The 21,218-nt window shown below is 35.4% G+C and overlaps 1 protein-coding gene across 1 annotated transcript in view; it reads left to right on the top strand.

Moving 5' to 3' along the window:
• The window catches only part of LAMA2 (laminin subunit alpha 2), a 623,785-nt gene that overhangs the window by 342,568 nt on the left and 259,999 nt on the right, over positions 1-21,218 (top strand). The window contains exons 13-15 of the mRNA XM_059941243.1: positions 10,107-10,208; positions 11,614-11,825; positions 20,221-20,332. Of these exons, the coding sequence (XP_059797226.1) occupies positions 10,107-10,208; positions 11,614-11,825; positions 20,221-20,332 (426 nt within the window). The remainder of the gene's footprint in view (positions 1-10,106; positions 10,209-11,613; positions 11,826-20,220; positions 20,333-21,218) is intronic.

Below are 21,218 nucleotides of genomic sequence, written 5' to 3'. Positions count from 1 at the left end.
TAATCTGTATGCTAGATATCTTCTTAATACAGAGAGTACATTGTTTGCCAATGTATCAGAACATATTGAAAATATGCATATGACTTATAAAATAGGTATTAGTGGGTGCTGGAAATTGCGCTATTATCCTAGCATATAGAAGCTGGTGAAAAGTAATGGCATATAGTTGCTTCATGTGTGTAAATGTCTAAATGACTTAAATATTGATTTTTTTTCCTTCAACTTCAGATCAAACTTCCCAGTGCTAAAGGTTCCTTATTTTAAAACAAATGCATTTATAGTTTGCCAGTCAGCAGTACAGTAAGTTCCTGTGGTAAGCTCAAATCACCAAAAAGCTCAAATAGACATGTCTAGTTTGGTTTGTTTTTAGGACTGATAAAGATAATAATAGAGAGACCAATAAAGACCTACTCTAATAACAACTGCAAGTTATCTCATGGAGTAGTACAAATTTTCCAAGTTTTTTTAATGCTTTCTCCATCTATTCAGTATCATATATTGACATGATATATGGTGTTGAATTTGATTAAAATTCAGCAGATATTTATGTACCATCTACTATCTGTGAGATACTTATGCAGAGTACCAGAGGGAAACATTAAAACATGAATAAGATCTGAATCCTGCCATCACTGTGACTCTTCCAGAAAACCTAAGATTTTAAAGTGCATTTAGAATCATGAAATAAAAATTATTATGATTAGATTTTTGTGTGAAGTATGTATATATTTAATTTTGAAAATATATTAAAACAGTATAACTTACAATATTTTTTACTTATATACTGTATGCTAGGTGCCAGGTGAGGAATTTACCTTGTATTTTCTCATTTCATCCTCAGAACAAAATTCTGAGGTAGGTATAATTCAGCTCATTTTAGTGAAAATTAACTGAGACTCTGAAGGCATAAATAACTTTCCCAAGGGCCATACAGCAATTTAAAGGCAGAACCAGGATCCGAAACTAGGTCCGGAAAATCTCCAGGAATGGGTTTGATCTTTGGTGTGATTTATATCTGACCCCTATATTAATAGACATCAGATAACTAACACAGCCCTTTATCTGTTCATTCTGGAAGAAGATACTTAAATGTATTTTATTAGCCTGTTGATTCTCCTCTAGGGTGTGACTTAGTTTCCATTGCACATTTGGGAGTGTTTTCTTCTAAAATTCATAATCAGCTTCTACTGCTGTAATAAAGAGTCACCTGCAGAGTTCACAAATGAGGAAAGAAAGAAAAGAGAATAGTGGTAGATCAATTTAGCATCAAATCAGAATAGTATTCCAAGATGTGTTCTGGCTTCTGCTTTTGAGGGAGATAAGTTGACTGCTGTTTCAAAATAACCTCTATTTAAATAATGTAACCTAAAATTAATTGAGCTTATTTAAACATACAGCAGTTCCAACCATATTTAGTGTTGCTAAAGATATAAACTGTTAGAATTGCCTATGGGCAAGAGGAAAGCTCTGTTTATTACACTCTTGTTGCTACTTTTGCAATGTGAGGGGAAAAGGCTATACACTAGCCATATACTATCCAAAGTAATGAATATACTTATAAGACAAAATACTTAAGCAGTAAGAGAAAGATTAACTAAAATTCTCATTCACGTAGAAAATAGCAATGCTGATAACTCTTTTTTACAGTGTTTTCATAAATTTCCCACAAGGGTTGTATATTTTGTTTTCATTCCTCATTTATGTGAAAATAGTAAGTCTGTTTCTATTTAACTTACTGGAACTTGGATTAAAATGGGTCCTGTTATTTTAATCAGATCAATGTTGTATATCATGAGGATATAGTTTTCTGTTTTCTTGGCAGAGAACTTAAAGAAAAAAATTAAGCCCTAGTCAGTACGAAACTTATGTATATATAAAACCATAATTTATGGTTTATTTGATTAGATCAATGTTTAATAATATACTACATGTATTTTTTGTACTGAATATTTACTCATAAATTAATCCAACCCAAAGAAAGAGTACTAATGGAAGCTTCCATCCAAACATAAAAAGTAAACAGAAGACAAACAGCTGTTGCAAAAATCCTATTTTTGAGTCTAGGCTTGATAACAAAAAACAGTTTGGAGAATTTGGCTGCTACCATTTACTCGCATCTGTTGAGACTGTACTATTTCAACTCAATATTTGATCAGTGCATGTCACAAGGTAGCAAGTAGTTCTCTAAGTCAGAGAACTTAGAGAAAACACTAAATACTAATTTATGTATGGGATGTTGTACTTCTAAGTGCTTTGTCTTCTATGTAAAGTTTAGCAAATCTATTCATGAGATGTTTATATTTTTAAGTGCCCCCAGAAGGACCTAGGTGTTTGTAGAAAATACATGAAATAGAGAAAAATTAACCCATTAATTGTAATTTTTAAAAATTTGATCTGTCTACCTTTGGACTTCTTGTTATACGAGAACCGCTAATTGTCTGGTTTTCAGTTGCAACCAGAAACATTCTTACCTGATCAAACCTTTATAATTCCATTTGCTTTGAATCATAACTGAGTATAGGGAAAGTATAATTGGGCCTCACTTTGTTATGCAGGAGACAGAAAGCTTATGCTGGAGATAGGTAGGCATTACTCAAGTGAATAAACAACTAATTTAACAGAAATTCATATGGGAATCTCATACTGACTTCTTAATTCCTCTAGATGTATCTCTCACAATTACTTTGTTTTCCCTCTGCCAAGCAAAACCCTGTAATGAATATCTCTTGGCATTATTAATAAGAAACATTGTATATGAATACTAGCTAGGAGGTAGGTTGTGAGAATTTGGAAAAACATGGTGAAAGTTGGGAAGAATAAATATGCGTGAGTAGTTCCATAAGCAATTGGAGGATTAGGCTGCAAGGACACTGATTGATTGATCAGTTCCTGAGTGTTACACTGAGGGAGTGTCCCTGGTGGGCTTGGCCCTGATGCATTCATGATTTTAATCACTGCTTTATATACATATGAACTTTAGATGATACAAAGTACAGAGGGATGCAAAATTATCTTATCTGGTTGGAAGTGGCCAAGTCTAAAAGGAAAAAAAAAATCAGAAGAAAGAGGAGAGAAGGAGATGGTGGGAGTGGGGGTAGGGTTTGAGGGAGATGTGTACAAGGAAGGAAAGAAGGCAGAAAAAGCAAGCAGAGAGGAAGAAAAGAAAGGGAGTAAGGCAGGCAGAAAGTAAAATTCCTCGAGTTTTTTCTTTGTATCTCCTGGACTGCATAAAGTAGCCTCTTGCCTTCCAAAGCAACATTTCTAGAATGTATTGTCCCCGTTTGACACCCACAACTCCAAGTCCATTTTCTGAGCATTAAAGATGATGTAACTTTAAGATCGCCCGTGTAAATTCTGCCTGTTCTCTAATTCAACATCCCCTTGCATCGGTTCTATTCTAATTACCAAGTTTTGAAAGGAGAGAAACATGCACTTATCTCAATGTTATAAATGTACAAAAGAGCATAACAAAACCTGTAGTGGAATACTTTTTCTGTTTTGAAAAAGAGCCTCATGAATAGACACATTAATAAACACTTAAATGGGAGGATACCTTTTCAGAGTTTAATACTCTGGGGCTTTGGAATCTAGAAGGATGAATCGCCTGCCCTCTTTGTGATACTGAATTGAAATTGACAGCTCTGTTTCACTTATCCTGCTCAATATTACAAAGCCTTTTCCTCATTTGATTTTAGTATATCCCTTCTGAAATATTTGCTCTGGTAAGAAAAGCAAATATTAGGTTTCACACCCCATTTTGTGGAGTAAGAGTGATGGTGTTCTGACATCAGAGGACCAAATATCCCAGGCTTATTTTTCTGAGAAAAATTTCCTTGCAGATATATTGTCCTCCATAGATCATCCACCCTTCATCTCTCAATCCATACTTCTTAAATTGGGGGGGGGGGGGGGAAGAGAGGCTAGAACACGCAAAACCTAATACTAAATGCTTTTGTAAAGCTTAGTTTTATGAATTAACTTTAGCCTTTTCCACTCATGAGGAAAAACTTTCCTGCCTCATTAGATCTTTAATGCAATGTGCTGCATGCACACTACATTATTAAGTGTGACATTAGGTTATATATTGCATAGTAACTATAATGTTACTTGCAATCAAGCTGTTCCTTTCCCCTGAAGGTAGAATTAAAACAGGTATTCATGGGAAACAGCTACTCGCATTGCTCTTTTCTTAATGGCGTGAATTTGAGGATCAGGAGAGTGAAGGGCTTAGCACTGAACCATCTCCAGGAATGGATGGGTGCTTTGTCTTGCAGTGCCTTCGCAATTTGATATCTGAATCTCCCCAAAGAGAATTTTGCTTAATAGACAAGGGGAAAGATAAAAGGCTAGGTCTTTGGGGACTCTTTTTTTTTTTTTTTTTTTTAGAAGTTCACGTTCTTTTATTTATTTATTTATTTATTTATGACTGTGTTGAGTCTTCGTTTCTGTGCGAGGGCTTTCTCTAGTTGCGGCGAGCGGGGGCCACTCTTCATCGCGGTGCGCGGGCCTCTCACCATCGCGGCCTCTTTTGTTGCGGAGCACAGGCTCCAGACGCGCAGGCTCAGTAATTGTGGCTCACGGGCCCAGTTGCTCCGTGGCATGCGGGATCTTCCCAGACCAGGGCTCGAACCCGTGTCCCCTGCATTGGCAGGCAGACTCTCAACCACTGCGCCACCAGGGAAGCCCCTGGGGACTCTTATGGAATGAAATATTTTCATTAAATTCACTTTCTCTTTGTATTGAAAAGGAATATAATTTTCATCTCTGGTAGATATAGTCTAATCCATCCAGTAAATATAAGAAAGGCCCTAAAGCAAACTGGAATTGCACTTACTTCTACCTGTGGAAAAGCATATTTCTCTAGCCCATAGAACAATGACCGTTTAGTTCCTAAATAGCAGGAGAAAATGAAATGTTCTATTGGCTGTACATGCAGTGCTCTGTAAAATTAGAGAAATCAATATTGTCCCCAAAAAGGACTAATATGAAAACCTCAAATATAAAATTAATAGAGTCTACAAAGTCCAAAATTGTGGAAAGTTAAAGTTATGCACAGTACACATAACTTACCAATGTCATGTGATGTATGGTTAGAATTCTTTAATGTTATTGGATGAGTTGGTTTATACGGAGCTCTACCTGTTCTTCAATCCTTTAGCTCTTTTACTAGTTGTGGTTGCCACTGACTTCTTAGTAGACTTTAAGAATATCACTGAAAGAACTTTTTTCCCTCAGTCTTCTGTCCAGCGGGACATAAGCCAGGCAAAGAAAGAAAAGCAGCATTTGAACGGTCAGAGAGTTGTAGGAATGAGAATTTCAGCAGGAAAATTACTTTAAGCACATACAAGTAGCAGAATGGATAGATACGGAGGCTAGATTGGGAGTTCTGAAACTTTTTCTATTTGTGGTATTCTTAGTGTCTCCATATTTTTCTCACAATGCCTTCTAGATCAACTGAAATATGCTGCAGTAGTTAGGGCTAAACAACTTAATAAATATTTGTAATTTAACAACTTAGCAGTCATTAAAAAATAATGCACATAAATTTAGACAATATAATAATTTCTTTTCTTCATAAATTACCACAATCACTTACTAATGGGATCTTTCGTGCTGAATAATATTCAAGTTCTCAAAACTGAGAATCAGATCAGACATTGCTGCCTTTATTTTCTGTTTCACATTGATTTTTGTACAATGCTTGTTTTTGTTTTTGTTTTTATCACAGCATCCACTGAAAACTTTGCTTAACAAAGATATGACATGGCTGAAAATGCAAGTAAACAAAAACATAGCTCAAAATTTTGAGAACATCCTCTAGAGGAATATAACATTATCTGTTAAAATTGTGAACTACCTAGAGCTAGTTGTTTGTGTGGAGTCCAACCATTATATAGTATTGCTGTATTTCCTTCAAACATTTACAACATCCCCCAGTGCCTTTGTGAGTTTACTGAAGTGCCCTGGGACATCTCTGCACAGATTTTGTGAACAGGGGGCTAGATAGATCCTACAGAGTATTGAAACTGCACAGAAACTTGAATGACATCATAGATCCCAGGGCCACTAGAGGTTCTACATTAGGTTAGTGCAACAACAGAATTGATTGTTGATAACACTTTCCCCTAAAAAGAAGACTGAAGTCAGGGAATTGAATTCAAATGCTTGATGAGGACCTAGTGAGTGTGATGTAGCAATGGGAAGAGAAAGTTAGACAAGAAGCATTTCAAGGAATAGGATTGAGGCACTAATCTGATACAGAAAATAAAGTGAAAACAATATTATGTTGTACCTATGGTTTCCTAATTACAGTAGAGAAACAAAGCAATTGGCTTGACCTATGCTTCATGGAAGTTAAGAAAATAGTTGTTTCCTGGGACGACCCAGATAATAAGATTAACTTTGGGTATGTTGAGTGTGTGATACATTACTGAACAATCATTCAGTACAGAACTTTTACAGGCTGAATTGTTCCCCAAAATTGTATGTTGAAGTCCTAACTCTCAGAACCTCAAAATGTGACTGTATTTGGAGAAAGGATCTTTTATTCCAATTAATTAATTAAGTTAAAATGGGGCTCTTAGTGTGGTCCCTAATCCACTATGACCGTTGTCCTTATAAGAAGAGGAAATTAGGACAGAGACAAACACTGAAGGAAGACCATGGAAGAACACAGGAAAAAGATGACCATCTATAATACAAGCCAAGGTGAGAGGCCTAAGAAAAACCAACCCTGCTGACATCTTGATCTCAGATTTCTGTTGTTTGCCCAGTCACTGGTCCTTTGTTATGACACCAGGAGCAAATTAATACAGGGACATGGGACAGGATAGAAGATACGGATTGAGAAACCAGGTATGAACATAGTTCAATCCATGAGAGAGGAATGGAAAGTCAATAAGAAAGGATAACCAAAAGAGAGTAAGAGTCTTGGAGACATCCATACACTGAGTATAGAATAGAAGAAAAATGTATCTATCACAGAGACAGAGGTATGACCTCTGTCGTACTCCAGGGGAAGAAGTATCAGAAAAGTTTAATATAGTAGAAGACCAAGGAGTCAAGAATCTTAAGAATTATCACATGACACATAGAACTGGACAAAAACCCATTAGTGGTTGCTAGATAAAGCTGATAAATGACCTTTCAAGAAACACTTTTAGTGAAGTACTAAGGGTGGAAAGCAGGCTGCAGCTTGATAAAATAAAAAAAGGGTGGATGGGTAGAAATAAAGAAAATGAGTGTAATATCTTAGAGTTTGACAGCAAAACTAACAAATAACCAGAGATAATAGCTAGAGGAGACAACAAAGTTAATTGATGACTTGCAGCCCTGTGCACATTTGATTTGATGGAGAGAGTGAAGATTGGGATACTGAAGGAATTATAGGAGAGTGGAGAAGCAAGCATGTGGAGGAGCCAAGTAAAAATGGCATTTGGAATATGGAGCAGTACATTGATGGAGAAGAGACAGAATTCTTCATCCAAGCCATATATGAAAGGACAACTTGTATTCTGAGTATTCGCAAAGCTTTTTCCCCCAAAAAGCAATGTTCCTCAGAAAAGAAGGTGTTATCTTATAATTGAATCATTACAAAGACCCTACAATGGTATGTACTCTTTGGGGAAGACACATTAGCTGGAAACACCACCAGGAAGTGCTTGGTCTTATTGCTTATGAAGAGATTACTTTATGGAGTTGAAGGAAAAATAGAGGCAAAGGAGCTTAACAGAGAATAAGTAATTATTCCTAGGAAGTACATCTCTAAATTGAAGGATGATATCTTAAACAGTCTTTTAAAAAAATTACCTAAGTACTTGACTAAGTAGTTTTATAGAGGTGATCATAAATACACACCTTAGGGTGAATGAAGGAGACAATGATTTTAATATTATAGAAATGAACACTTGTGGTTTGGGGAAAAAACATCTGGTAACAGTATCATGCATCTATTTAAAATTTCCTGTTTTTCACAACTTAGGTGGAAGCAAAATAGATTCACTCATGAAAATTGTTAGATGATTCAAAAACTGGTTCTAATGTTGCCAAAGCATGGGTATCAAATATGCATGAAAGAGTTTGGAAAAAAGTTGTTTTATGAAATGTGAATGAGAAACCAATTTTTCATTATTATGATTACTACTATTGTTATAAGGCCTCAGGAAAATAGGTTGAATTAATTCTACTCCTTAGTTCATGTTTTGTATTATCATTGACCCGCAAAAGGCCCCTCTCTTTTTCTATGTAGTTATTTGTTCCTTTTTCCCCGTTTCCACCCTCATTACTCTCCCATATTATATTATCTCATATACTATATGACTTGATTATAAGCAGGTATGGAAAGTACATTGACAAATCAAATATTGTAACAGATCAAACATTTTTGTATTTCATCTTAAGTCTTAACATGTGGGATACTCAAATTACACACACTTTGGATCTTTTTATTGGCAAAGTGGGAATTACCTTTAATTCTAAGTTTCTCAAATTGATTTAAGAAATTAAGAATTAATTTACATTGGTCTTTTTTTTTTTTAGAGAAACATATTCCAGAAGAATAATAACATGTAATCCAAATTTTAAACAATCAAAATACATTTGGAAGCTCAAAAGTTTGCAACATTATGGATCTATGTCCCAATGTCCTTCCCAAACTCAATCCCTACCTCCTACTAAATATTTTTATTAATTTAGGAAATTCTGAATAGTTAAGTCCTCTTTGAAATATATGAAACATTCTTTCTGCTGCCTTTCTAGACTCCTGTCATTGAGAAAATGTCTGGCTGATTTTGAACAAGCATGCTATGTGAAATTTTGGAAGCTTATCTTAATAGAACCAAAAACCTTTTACATAGAGTCACCCCTCATTACTCACAATAATGCCAAGGGCTATAGTCCAGAGAGATATTTATTATTTTATATATGAAAAGACATTAGAATAGGGCTATTTCTCAGTGGAGCAGGGGAATAAAAGTTTTCTGAATTTTAGTTCCTTATAGAGCTCCCTGTAATGAGCTCGTAGAAGACATTAAGGAGCTGCAATTTAAAAACCCTGTTTAATCAGCCATGGCGAGCTATGTTCCATTCCCTGTGGAACAACTCTGAGAGGAATCCGGGTTCCTCCTCCTCAATCCAGAACATCATCGGGAATTGCTTTGTGGTCAGGGTCTGCTGTGAGAGGCCACAAAGAGCCTAGGGCTGAGAAGCTGGGTCTGTTTGTCAGCATGGAGGAAACTGCAGAATACAAATCATCAGCTTTGTTTTATGAGTGTCTATTTACAATGCTGGGGTGGAATTTTTTAAAAAGCACTGCAGCATTTGCATCGAGTCTGTCACTCAAGCTCCAGTGTTGATTCCTGTCCTGTAAATGATCTTGCTTTCCTATTTTTTTATCCTTTCTACAAGGTTACTGTCAATGTCAGAGGATGTAAACCTCAAGCACACATTGTATGGGGCTCAGCATGCAAGTTGGAAGGAAAGAAGTTTGTTTAACGAAAAGGGATAACAGCGTTCATTCAAACTAAGCATATTTGATTGCACAGGGGAAAGTGTATCTTCTTTGGGAGTTTTGATTGAATTTTATCATGATATAAAATTTGCTGCTACACTTCTTTTTCTTTGACCAACAACATTTCCCAGCTTAGCTTATAGTCTAGGTAAAGTGCCTGTGAAATGGAGTGATGTCTTTGCTGAAAGAATTCAGACCCACAGAAAGTGAGTGACCCTCAGGGATGGGTAGAAATCTCCCAATTTTAACAAAGATCCTTCTCTGTTTGGGAATTTTAAAGCTCAAGCTACACACTAGGAGAATGACAGGAGGGGCTGTGTTTGGTTCCCTGGAACTTAACCTATTTCAGCAAGCCTGCAATACCAGGGAAAATAATACATGAATTTATATTTGTGTCAGGCTTGCTGTTGATGGGTAAGGTTCGTATAAAGGTTACTCCTAAAGAAATGTCTGTCATTCTCACTCTGCACGCTCATGATTTCTGCTTCTTCCAAATCCTGCCCTCTAGAACAATGTAATAATTTTAAAATAATAAGTAAAACATGATTTAATGACCCATCTCCAGTCCTGTAATGATTACGCATCTCCTCTCTTGTAGCTCACAGCAGTTGGAGGACAATTGACATTTACTGTATCATACGACCTCGAAGAAGAGGAGGAAGATACAGAACACATACTCCAGCTTATGATTATCTTAGAGGTAGAGTATGGAAAGTGTCATTTATATTTAACTGCTTTACACTCTTATGTTACTTGAGGTTATTCCTTACTTGGCTAGTTTAACATTAATTTACATACTACTAGAGAAAAATATCATATTTTGGGAATTTTCTTATGCCAGTCTTATGTTTCACTCTGAGACATAGCTAAAAGAAGACTGAGCATAGGCATTGGGTTCCAATGGTAAATGGGAGTTTTAGAGCAGATTTGGGATTTAAATTTAAAACGTAATGACCATTTTCCCAAGAATATAAGGATACTGAAAGTATTTAGGCAAATGGCTGATTTACATAGTTGTACTCTTTCCATCTCTCCTTGCTTCCAAGTAGATTTTATTGTTTATTTCTTTGTTTATATTAGGTAGAAGTAAATGGAAAAGGAAACATTTATTTAGGTACAGTTAAATAGCATTCAAAACTCCTAATTTAGGTAAGAAAAATATAGGAGAAACTGCTTTCGGGATTTGGAGGGCCATAGGCAGTTCCCAAATGCTAGAAGCCTAAAGTTATCACAAAGGCTGTCTTCCATCCTTTCTCATACTCTTCCTTTCACATAATACATGCCCTCCTCCCCTCAACTCACACAAAAGCACACATTTCATGCATATTTATGAGTCCAAATGGATCTATGTTGATTTAGCACGAGGCTCTGTTGTTTTTTGTCTTGAAACTTTCAGGCATGAGAATCAGTAAAAAAAAATTCTTTCCCCAAAATGAATGTTCCCAGTATTTGATGAAGTGATCTGGATGATATATATCATTACATATGTATGTGTATGAAACTAGAAGTATGTCATGGAATTCCTTTGAGATAAAAGGGATTCTCTAAATGTAAAATGTTGAGAAGTTACATATTATTAATACGAATGAACTAAGATAAAATGTTAACCCAAATGGTAATGATGCCATTATCCTATTGTGAACATTAAACTGCAGGGTTTTTTCTTGTTTGTTTGGATTTTTTTCCCCAGATAGAAGAGTCCTTTAAAACAATAGCTTCATACACTGTTCTAAGTTTTCTTCCCTATTTTCCTATACAACCCACATTCACCATAAAACAGTATATTTGATATATGCAACTTTTGTACACTTCTGTAAAACTGAGACATTTGTAATCACATATATCTATGAGTTAGTTGCCAGGTATTTATTATTTTAGTTAATGGGGGAAGCAAAGTCATGCATAACCAGGAAGCTTATACTTTGTGATGCATCTGGTTAAGGCTAATATTTAAATTGTTTTCTCTGCCTTTTATACATACTAGAAATATGCTGACTGACAGGGGAAGCTAACCTGAAATTAAAAATCTACTGAGGATAATCCACAGAGAAGAGAATCCCTTTTTTTCACAGTTTTACCCTTTTATACTTTCTTTTTCTCGTTAGGGAAATGACTTGAGAATCAGCACAGCCCACGATGAGGTATATCTGCAACCATCTGAAGAACATATTAATGTGTTGTCACTTAAAGAAGATTTATTTACCATACATGGCACAAATTTCCCAGTCAGTAGGAAAGAGTTTATGACCGTGCTTGCGAATTTAAAGAGAGTCCTTATACAAATCACATACAGCCTTGGGATGGATGCCATCTTCAGGTAAACTCAAGAACTGCATCTCCCAGTGTTCACACATTTACCTTGGGGCAAACACGCATGTGCTGAGTGACTGAAGATCCCTAAGGTTTGCTGTCTTCAAATAGTAGATAAGAACGGAGCACTGGTTTTCTGAAAAGTGTTTCTATTAAGTTTTAAAATTTTACATACCCAAGATGAATTTGTCTTAGTCCTTTTTTAGTATTGATGATTCTTTCTCAATTCTGCCAGAGCATGCAATAAGAATGATTCCCATACTGAGAAATGCTGTACTGGAAAAGTCTCCTTTATGATGACTCAGATAGTGGAAAACTAAAGTGATACAATTCCAGGATACCCGTATTCAGAAAGTGGTTTGTAGAATATTTTCTTCCATTAATTAATTCAGTCGTCTCTGACTTAATAGTATATAGTTTATGATGAGAAATATAAGCACCTTCATTTAAGTAACTACAAGTTTTTTTAAAAAAAATACTGTAATACTGTAATGGCTGCATGATATAAAGGAAAGTATGAGCTTTGGAGGTAACCTGACTAGGAATTAAATTAGCTCTATTGCTTATTATATGTGTGACCTTTGGCAAGTGGTTGGTCCTTGTGGAAACTTGATTTCTTCAAATGTGAAGTGGAGAAAATAGTGCCTACCTTTCAGGGTCGTTGTGAAAATTATATGTGATGATTATGTAAAGTGCTCTTTACCTAGAACACTTTCAAAGGATTATTCCTTTCTGTTCTCCATTTTTTTTCCTTAAAGAGAGAGCTCCCTGACTTGAACCAAACATCCATAAGGGGCTGACTGTAGGCTGCTGTGCTTTCCATTTTTAAAACAATGATGTATTTTTCTGACAGAATTTTAGCTTTGTGTCTGAATGAGCTCTTTTCCTTTCTCCTTTTCTACTCTAATAGTAAATAACACAAGCTCTCGTGGCAATTTTGTCCTAAATCAGGTTAAGTTAGATGACCAAATGTGACCCCAAACCGACAACTTGGCATACCCATAATCAAAGCAATGTCTCCAATACTGATTTATCTGCAAAAGGTTTTTTTTTATTACTGATGCTCCCCTACCTCCTTCATTTGCTTGCATGGCCTAGTTTGTCTTTCATTTGTAGTATTTTAACTAAGTGTAATCATCATCTCCCAAAGGAGAGTATCGCAGATTCATAAACAGAACCACTGCCAAACAATGTACCTCTTCTGCATAGTCAATTCTGCTAGAAGCTGGGTTAAAATGCCATGAAGATGAGAAGCAGCACTTAGGAATTAATTATGTTTTTTCACATTTAGTAAATAGCGATTGCCACGATGTTTAAAGAGTACAACGAGATGAGTCCTCTGGATTTCAAAATAAATGACAAACAAATTGACAAAAAGTGGCTGGGGGACTTATTTATTTTTGCCAGCATTGTTTCTCAGACTAGTTAATCCAAAGACATGAATCCCCCTGACTCATGTCAGATAATTTTAGTGTCTGCCCATCTTAAAATCACTAGTTTCATTTGAGCCTGCTGAGGTTTTCCCATACACGAACAACGTGTTCACAGAGTGTGGCTATGGGATCTGACACAGGAACTAATCCAAGTAGGTGATGCTTTCTGCAGCCTACATTTTGTAAGGCACTGTGGTTCAAGAAGTGAAAGCCATATCATATTTGAAACTCCTACCTACTTCAGGTGAGCTGAAAGTCAGCATGAATCCCGAGTCAGTACGCTTGTTATATTTTATTTATCTCTGATCTACTAGTAGATTGAGTCATATTTGTAAAACATCATTTGAATTGATTTCAACTTGTCTTGCACAGTAGGCTTCCAACTTGGTATACAGCTTGTGTGCAAGCACAAGTAAATTGAAGCTATCTCAACAGAAATTCATGTTTAGAATTACTTAAGGAAGATTTATTTCCAGGGTAGTTCTCTCAGCAAATGGGCTTACGTTCCTCCCGTTATGGAGGAACTGGAATTGAATAGTGGAGGGAGAAGTGGGCTGCAGGTCAGGATTTTGACTTCTGTTTTCAACTTAGCTATTTAATAGTTGTAAACATAAGTGTCATTTTGACCTCTTTGGATTCAATCACCTCACCTGTAAAATAAGGATGAGGACAATTGCTTGCCAACGTCAGAAAGTCATTATGAGAATGGAATTAGAGGACTGCAAAAGCATTTTGCTAATGGCAAATCAGCACACAAATCCGAAGCATTTCTATCTGACCTGCATCATTCCAGGGAATACCATTTTTTCCAAGTACCGTTAAGACTTGGAGACATCTGGAATAAAGCATGGACTGATATTTCTAAAATTGAGACCATTTTTGCTGTCATTCTTTTCGACAATGAAGAGAGGCCCATACGATAAAATTAATTGATTTCCTTCTCATTGTCCTCATTGATAAGATGAAGATAAAAATGGAAAATTTTTCATTCCTCCTGTAAGAATGTAAGAGAAATCAACTTAACCTAACTGTGTATCTTTCTCCTTTAAATTCACCAAACCTTATTTTTAGTAGCATCCTTGATATTTAACTTGATATTTTTTCTTATACCCTACAGTAGACATTAGTACAGTTTATCAAATTTTTAATCTCCTCCTTTTGGAATATTGCATTTCCTTTGAGGGTAGATGTGGTCATAGGACTTGGTTTGGCCAATGAAATGTGAGCTGAAATGATGTATTATTCCTCTCCTCCTCCCCCCAAACCCTGGAAAAGCACTGAATTGCCAGTTTGAGACTCTATGGAGCTTACTTAGCTGCCAGAAGATCAAAACAGCCTGAAATATTGACAGCACACATAGGTCAGCTACCCAGAATAGTTACCCAGACCTGTAGAGGATTTCACATGAGTAAATTTTGTTTTCTGTTAAGCCACTGAGAATTTGGAGTTGTCTGTTACCACAGCATAACTGAGCCCATTATGACTTTATTGTGATACAACCCATGTGTCTTTATTGCTTGAAAAGAAATACGAAATTTCTCCAAGGCAAGATGTTTTCACATGACTTTTAATAGTAAATTTTTTGGTGTGGGTATCAAAAATATTACGCAGAATTTATGTAATAAATAATCTAGAAAAAGCCTTAGAAACAAAGGAGTGTTTTGAGGTTTGTAGAAATAGTGTTGATAGTATAGTTCTACCTTTTGAAATTAATGATACAGGTAATCGCATTTTGAAGAAATTATTATGACGAGGGCTCTCAGGCTCTTAAAAAGATTTATGTAACTTGCTCTTGGGAAGAGGTTCAGCCAGGGTTTATGCCCACATGTGTTTTCTCCCCATTATCTTTGACTACCTCCCAAATCTATTCTGTAACATTGGATTCATTCAGTCTGCCAGCATTTACTGAGTGCCTTCCCTGTGTATTTGAGTCGCAGCTCTCTTCTGTAAAATGGCAAAAAGAATACCTAGCTTTCAAGATTGAATGCTAAGGTGAGAAAATGATGTATCCAAAACATCTGACCTGCTATCTAGTATATGTTGGGAGACAATGTCAAGTAACAGGCTAACCATTGGGTTTGGGTTTGAGTCTGTGCTGCACCATTTGCTAATGGTATTATAGTGACAAGGCACTTTACTTCTCTGAGCTTCAGGTTCTGCCTTTGTAAATGTGGACAAAAACGTGATTACCACATTAGTTTCATTGATATTTAAAGGAGCTATGTCTCAGGTTCCCATGATAGTGCACAGAAGACACTCAGTACACAGTAATTATTATGTGATAGTTCTAGGCTCAGGAAAGAGGATACAAAGATGGATAAAGGATCATTGAATTCAAAGAAGGCATAGTCGAGTATGAAAGGCAGACATGTAGTAACGTTTATGGTAGTATAATAAAGAGTGCAGTGGAAGTGTGCATAGAGCATCCTGGTGGAACTAGGGAGGAAGAGATGAATTCTCATATTAGCATTTAATATATTTTTGATGAATGGCTGCAACAATAGCAGATTCTGTCAGTTATTTTCCTTACTTGGTATGGGATTGAAAATGTTTGGAGAAAATGTCTAGCTCGTTCCCAGATGGCCCACTCAGACATTGAATGAACCAGTGAATGATTCTGTTGCCTTTTTAGGAATGAGGTAAAAATGATCAGCCTTCACTAATTGAGTAGTACTTTGTGGAACTTCCACAGGACAGAGGCTAAAGGAAGTTCTAAGTCATCATCTTATGTTTTGTCAAAAATGAAATACAACAAAGCACCTGAACAGCGATAAAATCTTTATCTATGGTGACCAACCTGAAGTAACATTTGTTTAAGTAGAATTAAATAGATATCTTCTATATAAAAAAGGTGAATTAAAAATAATTATTTAAACGAGTTTTAAGATCAAATGTCCTGTTGTTTAAAGAATAGTTTGGGTTTTATTCCTTTTTGTGTGTGAAGCATGACATAGCTAACTCTGGTGGAAAATATAGGAAAACAAAAATATTAAGAACAATCTTTAAGACAGTTCCAGGACAGTGTTTCTTATATGATTCCAATATTTTCAATACTAGCTTATATAATTATGTCTTTTCTCTTCATCCATCACCTTATCTGTATTTCCCACTCATAATAATAAAGAGAAATAGCCAGCTAAAACATTTGATTTAGTTGACAAATCTTTGACAGTTCATGCATCTCCAAACTTTAGTACTTTATTACTACCAGCATTATGTATTTAAATGAATGCAGCCTGTATCAAGAAAATAAAATGACCATATTGAAGGGAGAAAAAGAATAAACTGCAGCCTGCTTCATGAGTAACACTAAAAACTGTTAAACACATTAAAATCCCATTTAACAAATAGAACCTAATGAACACTGGGACTGCTCAGTGAATACTAATGTGGAATATTGCTGGGAAAGATGTTTGAGTGTTGAAATTTCTCAGAGCTCAAAATGGTTACATAGATTAAGGAGAGGAACATCTGTTGTTTCAAAAGACAAATGAAGGTTGGCAGTTCATTGAAAATATTTTTGTTTTTGTTTTGTTCTATTTTAAATTGTTTCTTAAAGCAGTCAATTACTCATTTTTCTATTTTAAAACATTCCAGTACTCTTTCTTTACGTTTTGCTCATTAATTTTATATTGAAAATCCTGGGATTATATCTATATACAATTGACCAGGCTGCTGTTTAGTAAGTTGTGATAGTCTTTTGTATGACAATCAACTAGTATAGTAATCATGAAATCTTCTAATTCTGAAATTAAAGTGATCAGAAATACAAGTTTATCATGTGACAGTCCATTAATTGCCGGCAATTAGATGTCACAGTAAATTCAGATGAGTTCTGGCCTCTGGCCTCAAGTCCTAATGCTAGCAGTTTTCAATTTATTTTCTTTGTTAGATAAAACAAGTAAGTTTTCTTCTACTTATCTGATTTTATTCATCTGAAATGTGGATCCTGGCTTCAGCGTATCATTTGTTATGGAGTATGTTACACATTGTTTGTAATATAACTACATTCCTTTCATCTATCCATTTATTTATTCATTTATGTATGTATTTGGTCTTGTATCCATCCATTTATCCATCTATCTGTTCATCTACCCACTATCTGTCTATCCTTCTATCCATCCAGAGATTCATCCATCCAACAAAAATGTGTTGAGCATGTATGGACGTGATCAGGCTAGGTAGAGAGATGACACAACAGGGTCTCTGTTCTTAAGGAGTACTCATAAACTCATGCTAGCATAAACAAGTACTATCCTTATTTTAGTAACTCTTCCAAACCATTTGTTGTGTTAAAAATTGCCAGATCTAGGAATTTCACTCCTAGTTATATACCCCAAAGAATTAAAAACAGGCACTCAAAAATAGTTGTATACAAATGTTTATAGCAATATATTTACAATAGCCAAAAAGTAGAAATAGCCAACCATCCATGAACAGATGAATGGAATAAGAAAATGTGGTATTTTCATGCAATAGAATATTACTCATCCATAAAAATGAATGAAATACTGATATGTGTTATCACATGGATGAACCTTGAAAACATTATGCTAACAGAGAGAAGCCAGACACAAAAGGTCATGTATTATATATGTCCATCTGTATGAAATATCCAGAATAGGTAAATCCATGGAAACAGAAGCAGATTCTCAGTTGCCAGAGGTTGGGGGAACAGTGGACTAGAGTGTGACTGCTTGATAGATACAGGGTTTTATTGTGGAGGGGGCAGGGGGCTAATGAAAGTGTTTGGAACTAGATAGAGATGGTGATTGTACAACACTGTGAATGTATTAAATGACACTTTAAAGTTGTTAGTTTATGTTTTGTGAATTTCACCTCAATTTAAAAAATATTGCCAGTGACACTTCATATACAAGTTTATTTGGTGGAAAAAATTACCGTTTGAAATTTTTTTTCGATCTCTATGTAACCTGAACACTGTAAAACAGTGATTTTTAATGCTTGTAGGATTAAGAAAATTGGGGTAAAAACAATAAAGATTTTAGAAACTTGTTGCTGAAAAGCTTAGGACTTGGTTAAAGGTTGTCACTTCTGAAGATACATTTAATGAGCTGATTAACTTTGTTCTCTGGCTTGATTACAACATAGATTCTCAAACTGGCAAGCTCTTTGGTAATTGTGAATCGCCAAACAATAAAAATCTACCACCACTCTTAAGAAAGCAACTAAAAATGCATACCCTAGCAAGAATCAGTTACATCTTTTTTATGGTTAAATAATGGCATATTATGTATTATGGAGGTCTGTCAATCATTTTAAAAAAACAATAATTATTATGAATCAATAGCAGTCATTTAATTTTGTGCTCTTAGAGTTTATTTAAAATTTATTTTAATACATTAAAATGACAAAAATCTAGTTTTGGGGATGGAAATAGTATTTCTTGTACTACTCATGTAGTCATTTTGATCCTGTTGCAAGAGTAAATATATGTTAATAAAATGCCTAACATTTTATAACCATGTATATGAGTTATGTACTATATCAAGAACTTTACATTCATTATTTCATTTAATCCTTTAATCAGTCTCATCAGGTATGGACTCTTGTTTTATCTCCATTACATAGATGATGATATTGAGGCCGAGAGATGTTAAGTAATTTTTCCTAGGCTACGGGACTGGTAAATGTCAGAGACAGGATATGAATCTTGATCTGTCTGACTTCTGAGTTTGTGTTCTTAACAATGAAGATTTTACATTTTATTTTTTTAATGGGAAAAAGCCAATAAGACACTAATGACATTTATTTAAATTGTGAATATATATTGGTTGCATATTTGGAAAGAAATACATACACACACTATACATATATACCACTTATGTAACAGCATTTTTCAATTTGGCCAAGCCAGCTTTTCCTAGGAATAAGGAATGATACCAAATCTCTGTGCTAAAATCACCAGATTGTACAGGAGTACCAATAAAATGAAGCCCGTAAGTACAGAAAACAGTGAATTTAGTTTAGGCCCAAAACAATTTAGGAAAATAGTTCTAATTCAACTGAGCATTTGAAAAAGTTTCACTTTTACCTACCAACATGAAGATCTATCTCTGAGAAAAAGCAACCAAAATAATTTCCATCTTTCTTTTCTTTCTTTTGCTTCCATTTTTCTTTAAATTTAAAAGGTTGGACTGAATATTAATATTATGTCCTTCTGCTTTTCTAGTTTAAATATTAAAAATAAGTCAGTCATATGAATGTCTTCTGTTTTAAAAATTCCTTCAACTATGTTTTTTTTTTCTTTTTTCTTTTTTGGCTGCGTTGAGTCTTCGTTGCTGTGCACGGGCTTTCTCTAGTTGCGGCGAGCGGGGGGCTACTCTTTGTTGTGGTGTGTGGGCTCCTCATTGTGGTGGCTTCTCTTGTTGGGAAGCACGGGCTCTAGGTGCGCGGGCTTCAGTAGCTGCAGCACGCGGGCTCAGTGGTTGCAGTGTGCACGGGCTCTAGGGTGCGCAGATTCAGTAGTTGTGGCTCGCAGGCTCTAGAGCGCAGGCTCAGTAGTTGTGGCATGTGGCCTTAGTTGCTCCGTGGCATGTATAATCTTCCTGGACCAGGGATCGAATCCATGTCCCCTGCATTGGCAGGCGGATTCTTAACCACTTCACCACCAGGGAAGCCCCTTCAACTATGATATTAAACTCTGTATTTCAAAAAAAAAAAAGGTGGGGGGGAATCAAAACACATAGCCAAAAACCAAGAAATGAGCAAGAATAGTCATATCTTTTCAACATTTGATTGTGGTACTGGTTGTGAGCGCTTTTAACTGGGCTGACTTTGCCTAATATGATGAATGACCACAGCATCAAGTTATGGATATTCATTTGCCTTCTTTTTCAACATAAAAATTTGCTTATATTTACATCATTGTTTCTATACTATTCCTCAAGAGATGTAACACCTAGGAGTTTGTTGCTTATCTACCATTTATTTTTCCTTCTGCTCCAGGCTGAGCTCTGTTGGCCTTGAATCTGCTGTCCCCTATCCTACTGACAGAAGCATTGCAGCAGCTGTGGAAGTTTGTCAATGTCCATCAGGGTATACTGGCTCCTCCTGTGAAGTAAGTTTGCAAGAATATAGCTTCAGTGCATTCTAAGTTCCTTCAGCATTATTTTCCATAAACTATTCTAAAATAAGCTTAGTTTTTTCATCAAGGATTGCACAAATGATAGTGTATTATTAGTTAAAGAAGAAACTCCAATGTCTGCGAAAAAGTCATGACTTTCAAATAGTGTTACTCATATAATGCCATCTTGAGATCAGGTTTCTTGTAGAGATATTTTGCCTTATGACATATAGCTAAAAATCTGATGTTTTTTTAAGTGTTTGTTTTCAATTTAATCTGTTGATAAAATAGGATAAATCATGGTGGAATAATATTTCAATATATTTCTCTTTCATTTCCACCTGAGTACTTATGAGGAATTTAGCACCATTTCTTTTCTTTTTCACACTTTCCACATTTTTTAATCCTATGTACCACATTCTTTCTCTACTTTATTCCTAAGAATACAACCAAATCACAATCATCTGAAGGACTCAATCTTTAAAATGTCCAGAACATAATATATGGAAGAAATACCTTAATCTAGAAAATTTCCTACAGGTCTTTGATTTGTTTAGCACCTAAAGTTTTAGATATTTATTGCCATCTCAATATTCTAGATTTATAATAAGATTAATGTTCCTTACTTAATATCACAGTGTGTCTTTCTAAGGTAATAATTTTTATTTACTTTTATGTATTTTCTTTAGGTAGTTTGAAAATTGATTTTACTTGAAATCTGGTCAAAAAAATATAAACACCATTTCCCTGATAGAGGGCATGGCTTGCGGATAAATGGGAACTTAAATTCTTTAAAAATGGTGCCTTTAAGGAATCATCTGACTGTACCAAGATGTTCCACTTCAGCACACTACCCCATTATGCCATTTACAGAAATACC

The sequence above is a fragment of the Balaenoptera ricei genome, chromosome 12 (genome assembly GCF_028023285.1).
Source record: "Balaenoptera ricei isolate mBalRic1 chromosome 12, mBalRic1.hap2, whole genome shotgun sequence".
Taxonomy (NCBI): Eukaryota; Metazoa; Chordata; class Mammalia; order Artiodactyla; family Balaenopteridae; genus Balaenoptera; species Balaenoptera ricei.
The sequence above is the reverse complement of the archived record's forward strand: the minus strand, read 5'-3'. Positions and strand labels throughout refer to the sequence as shown.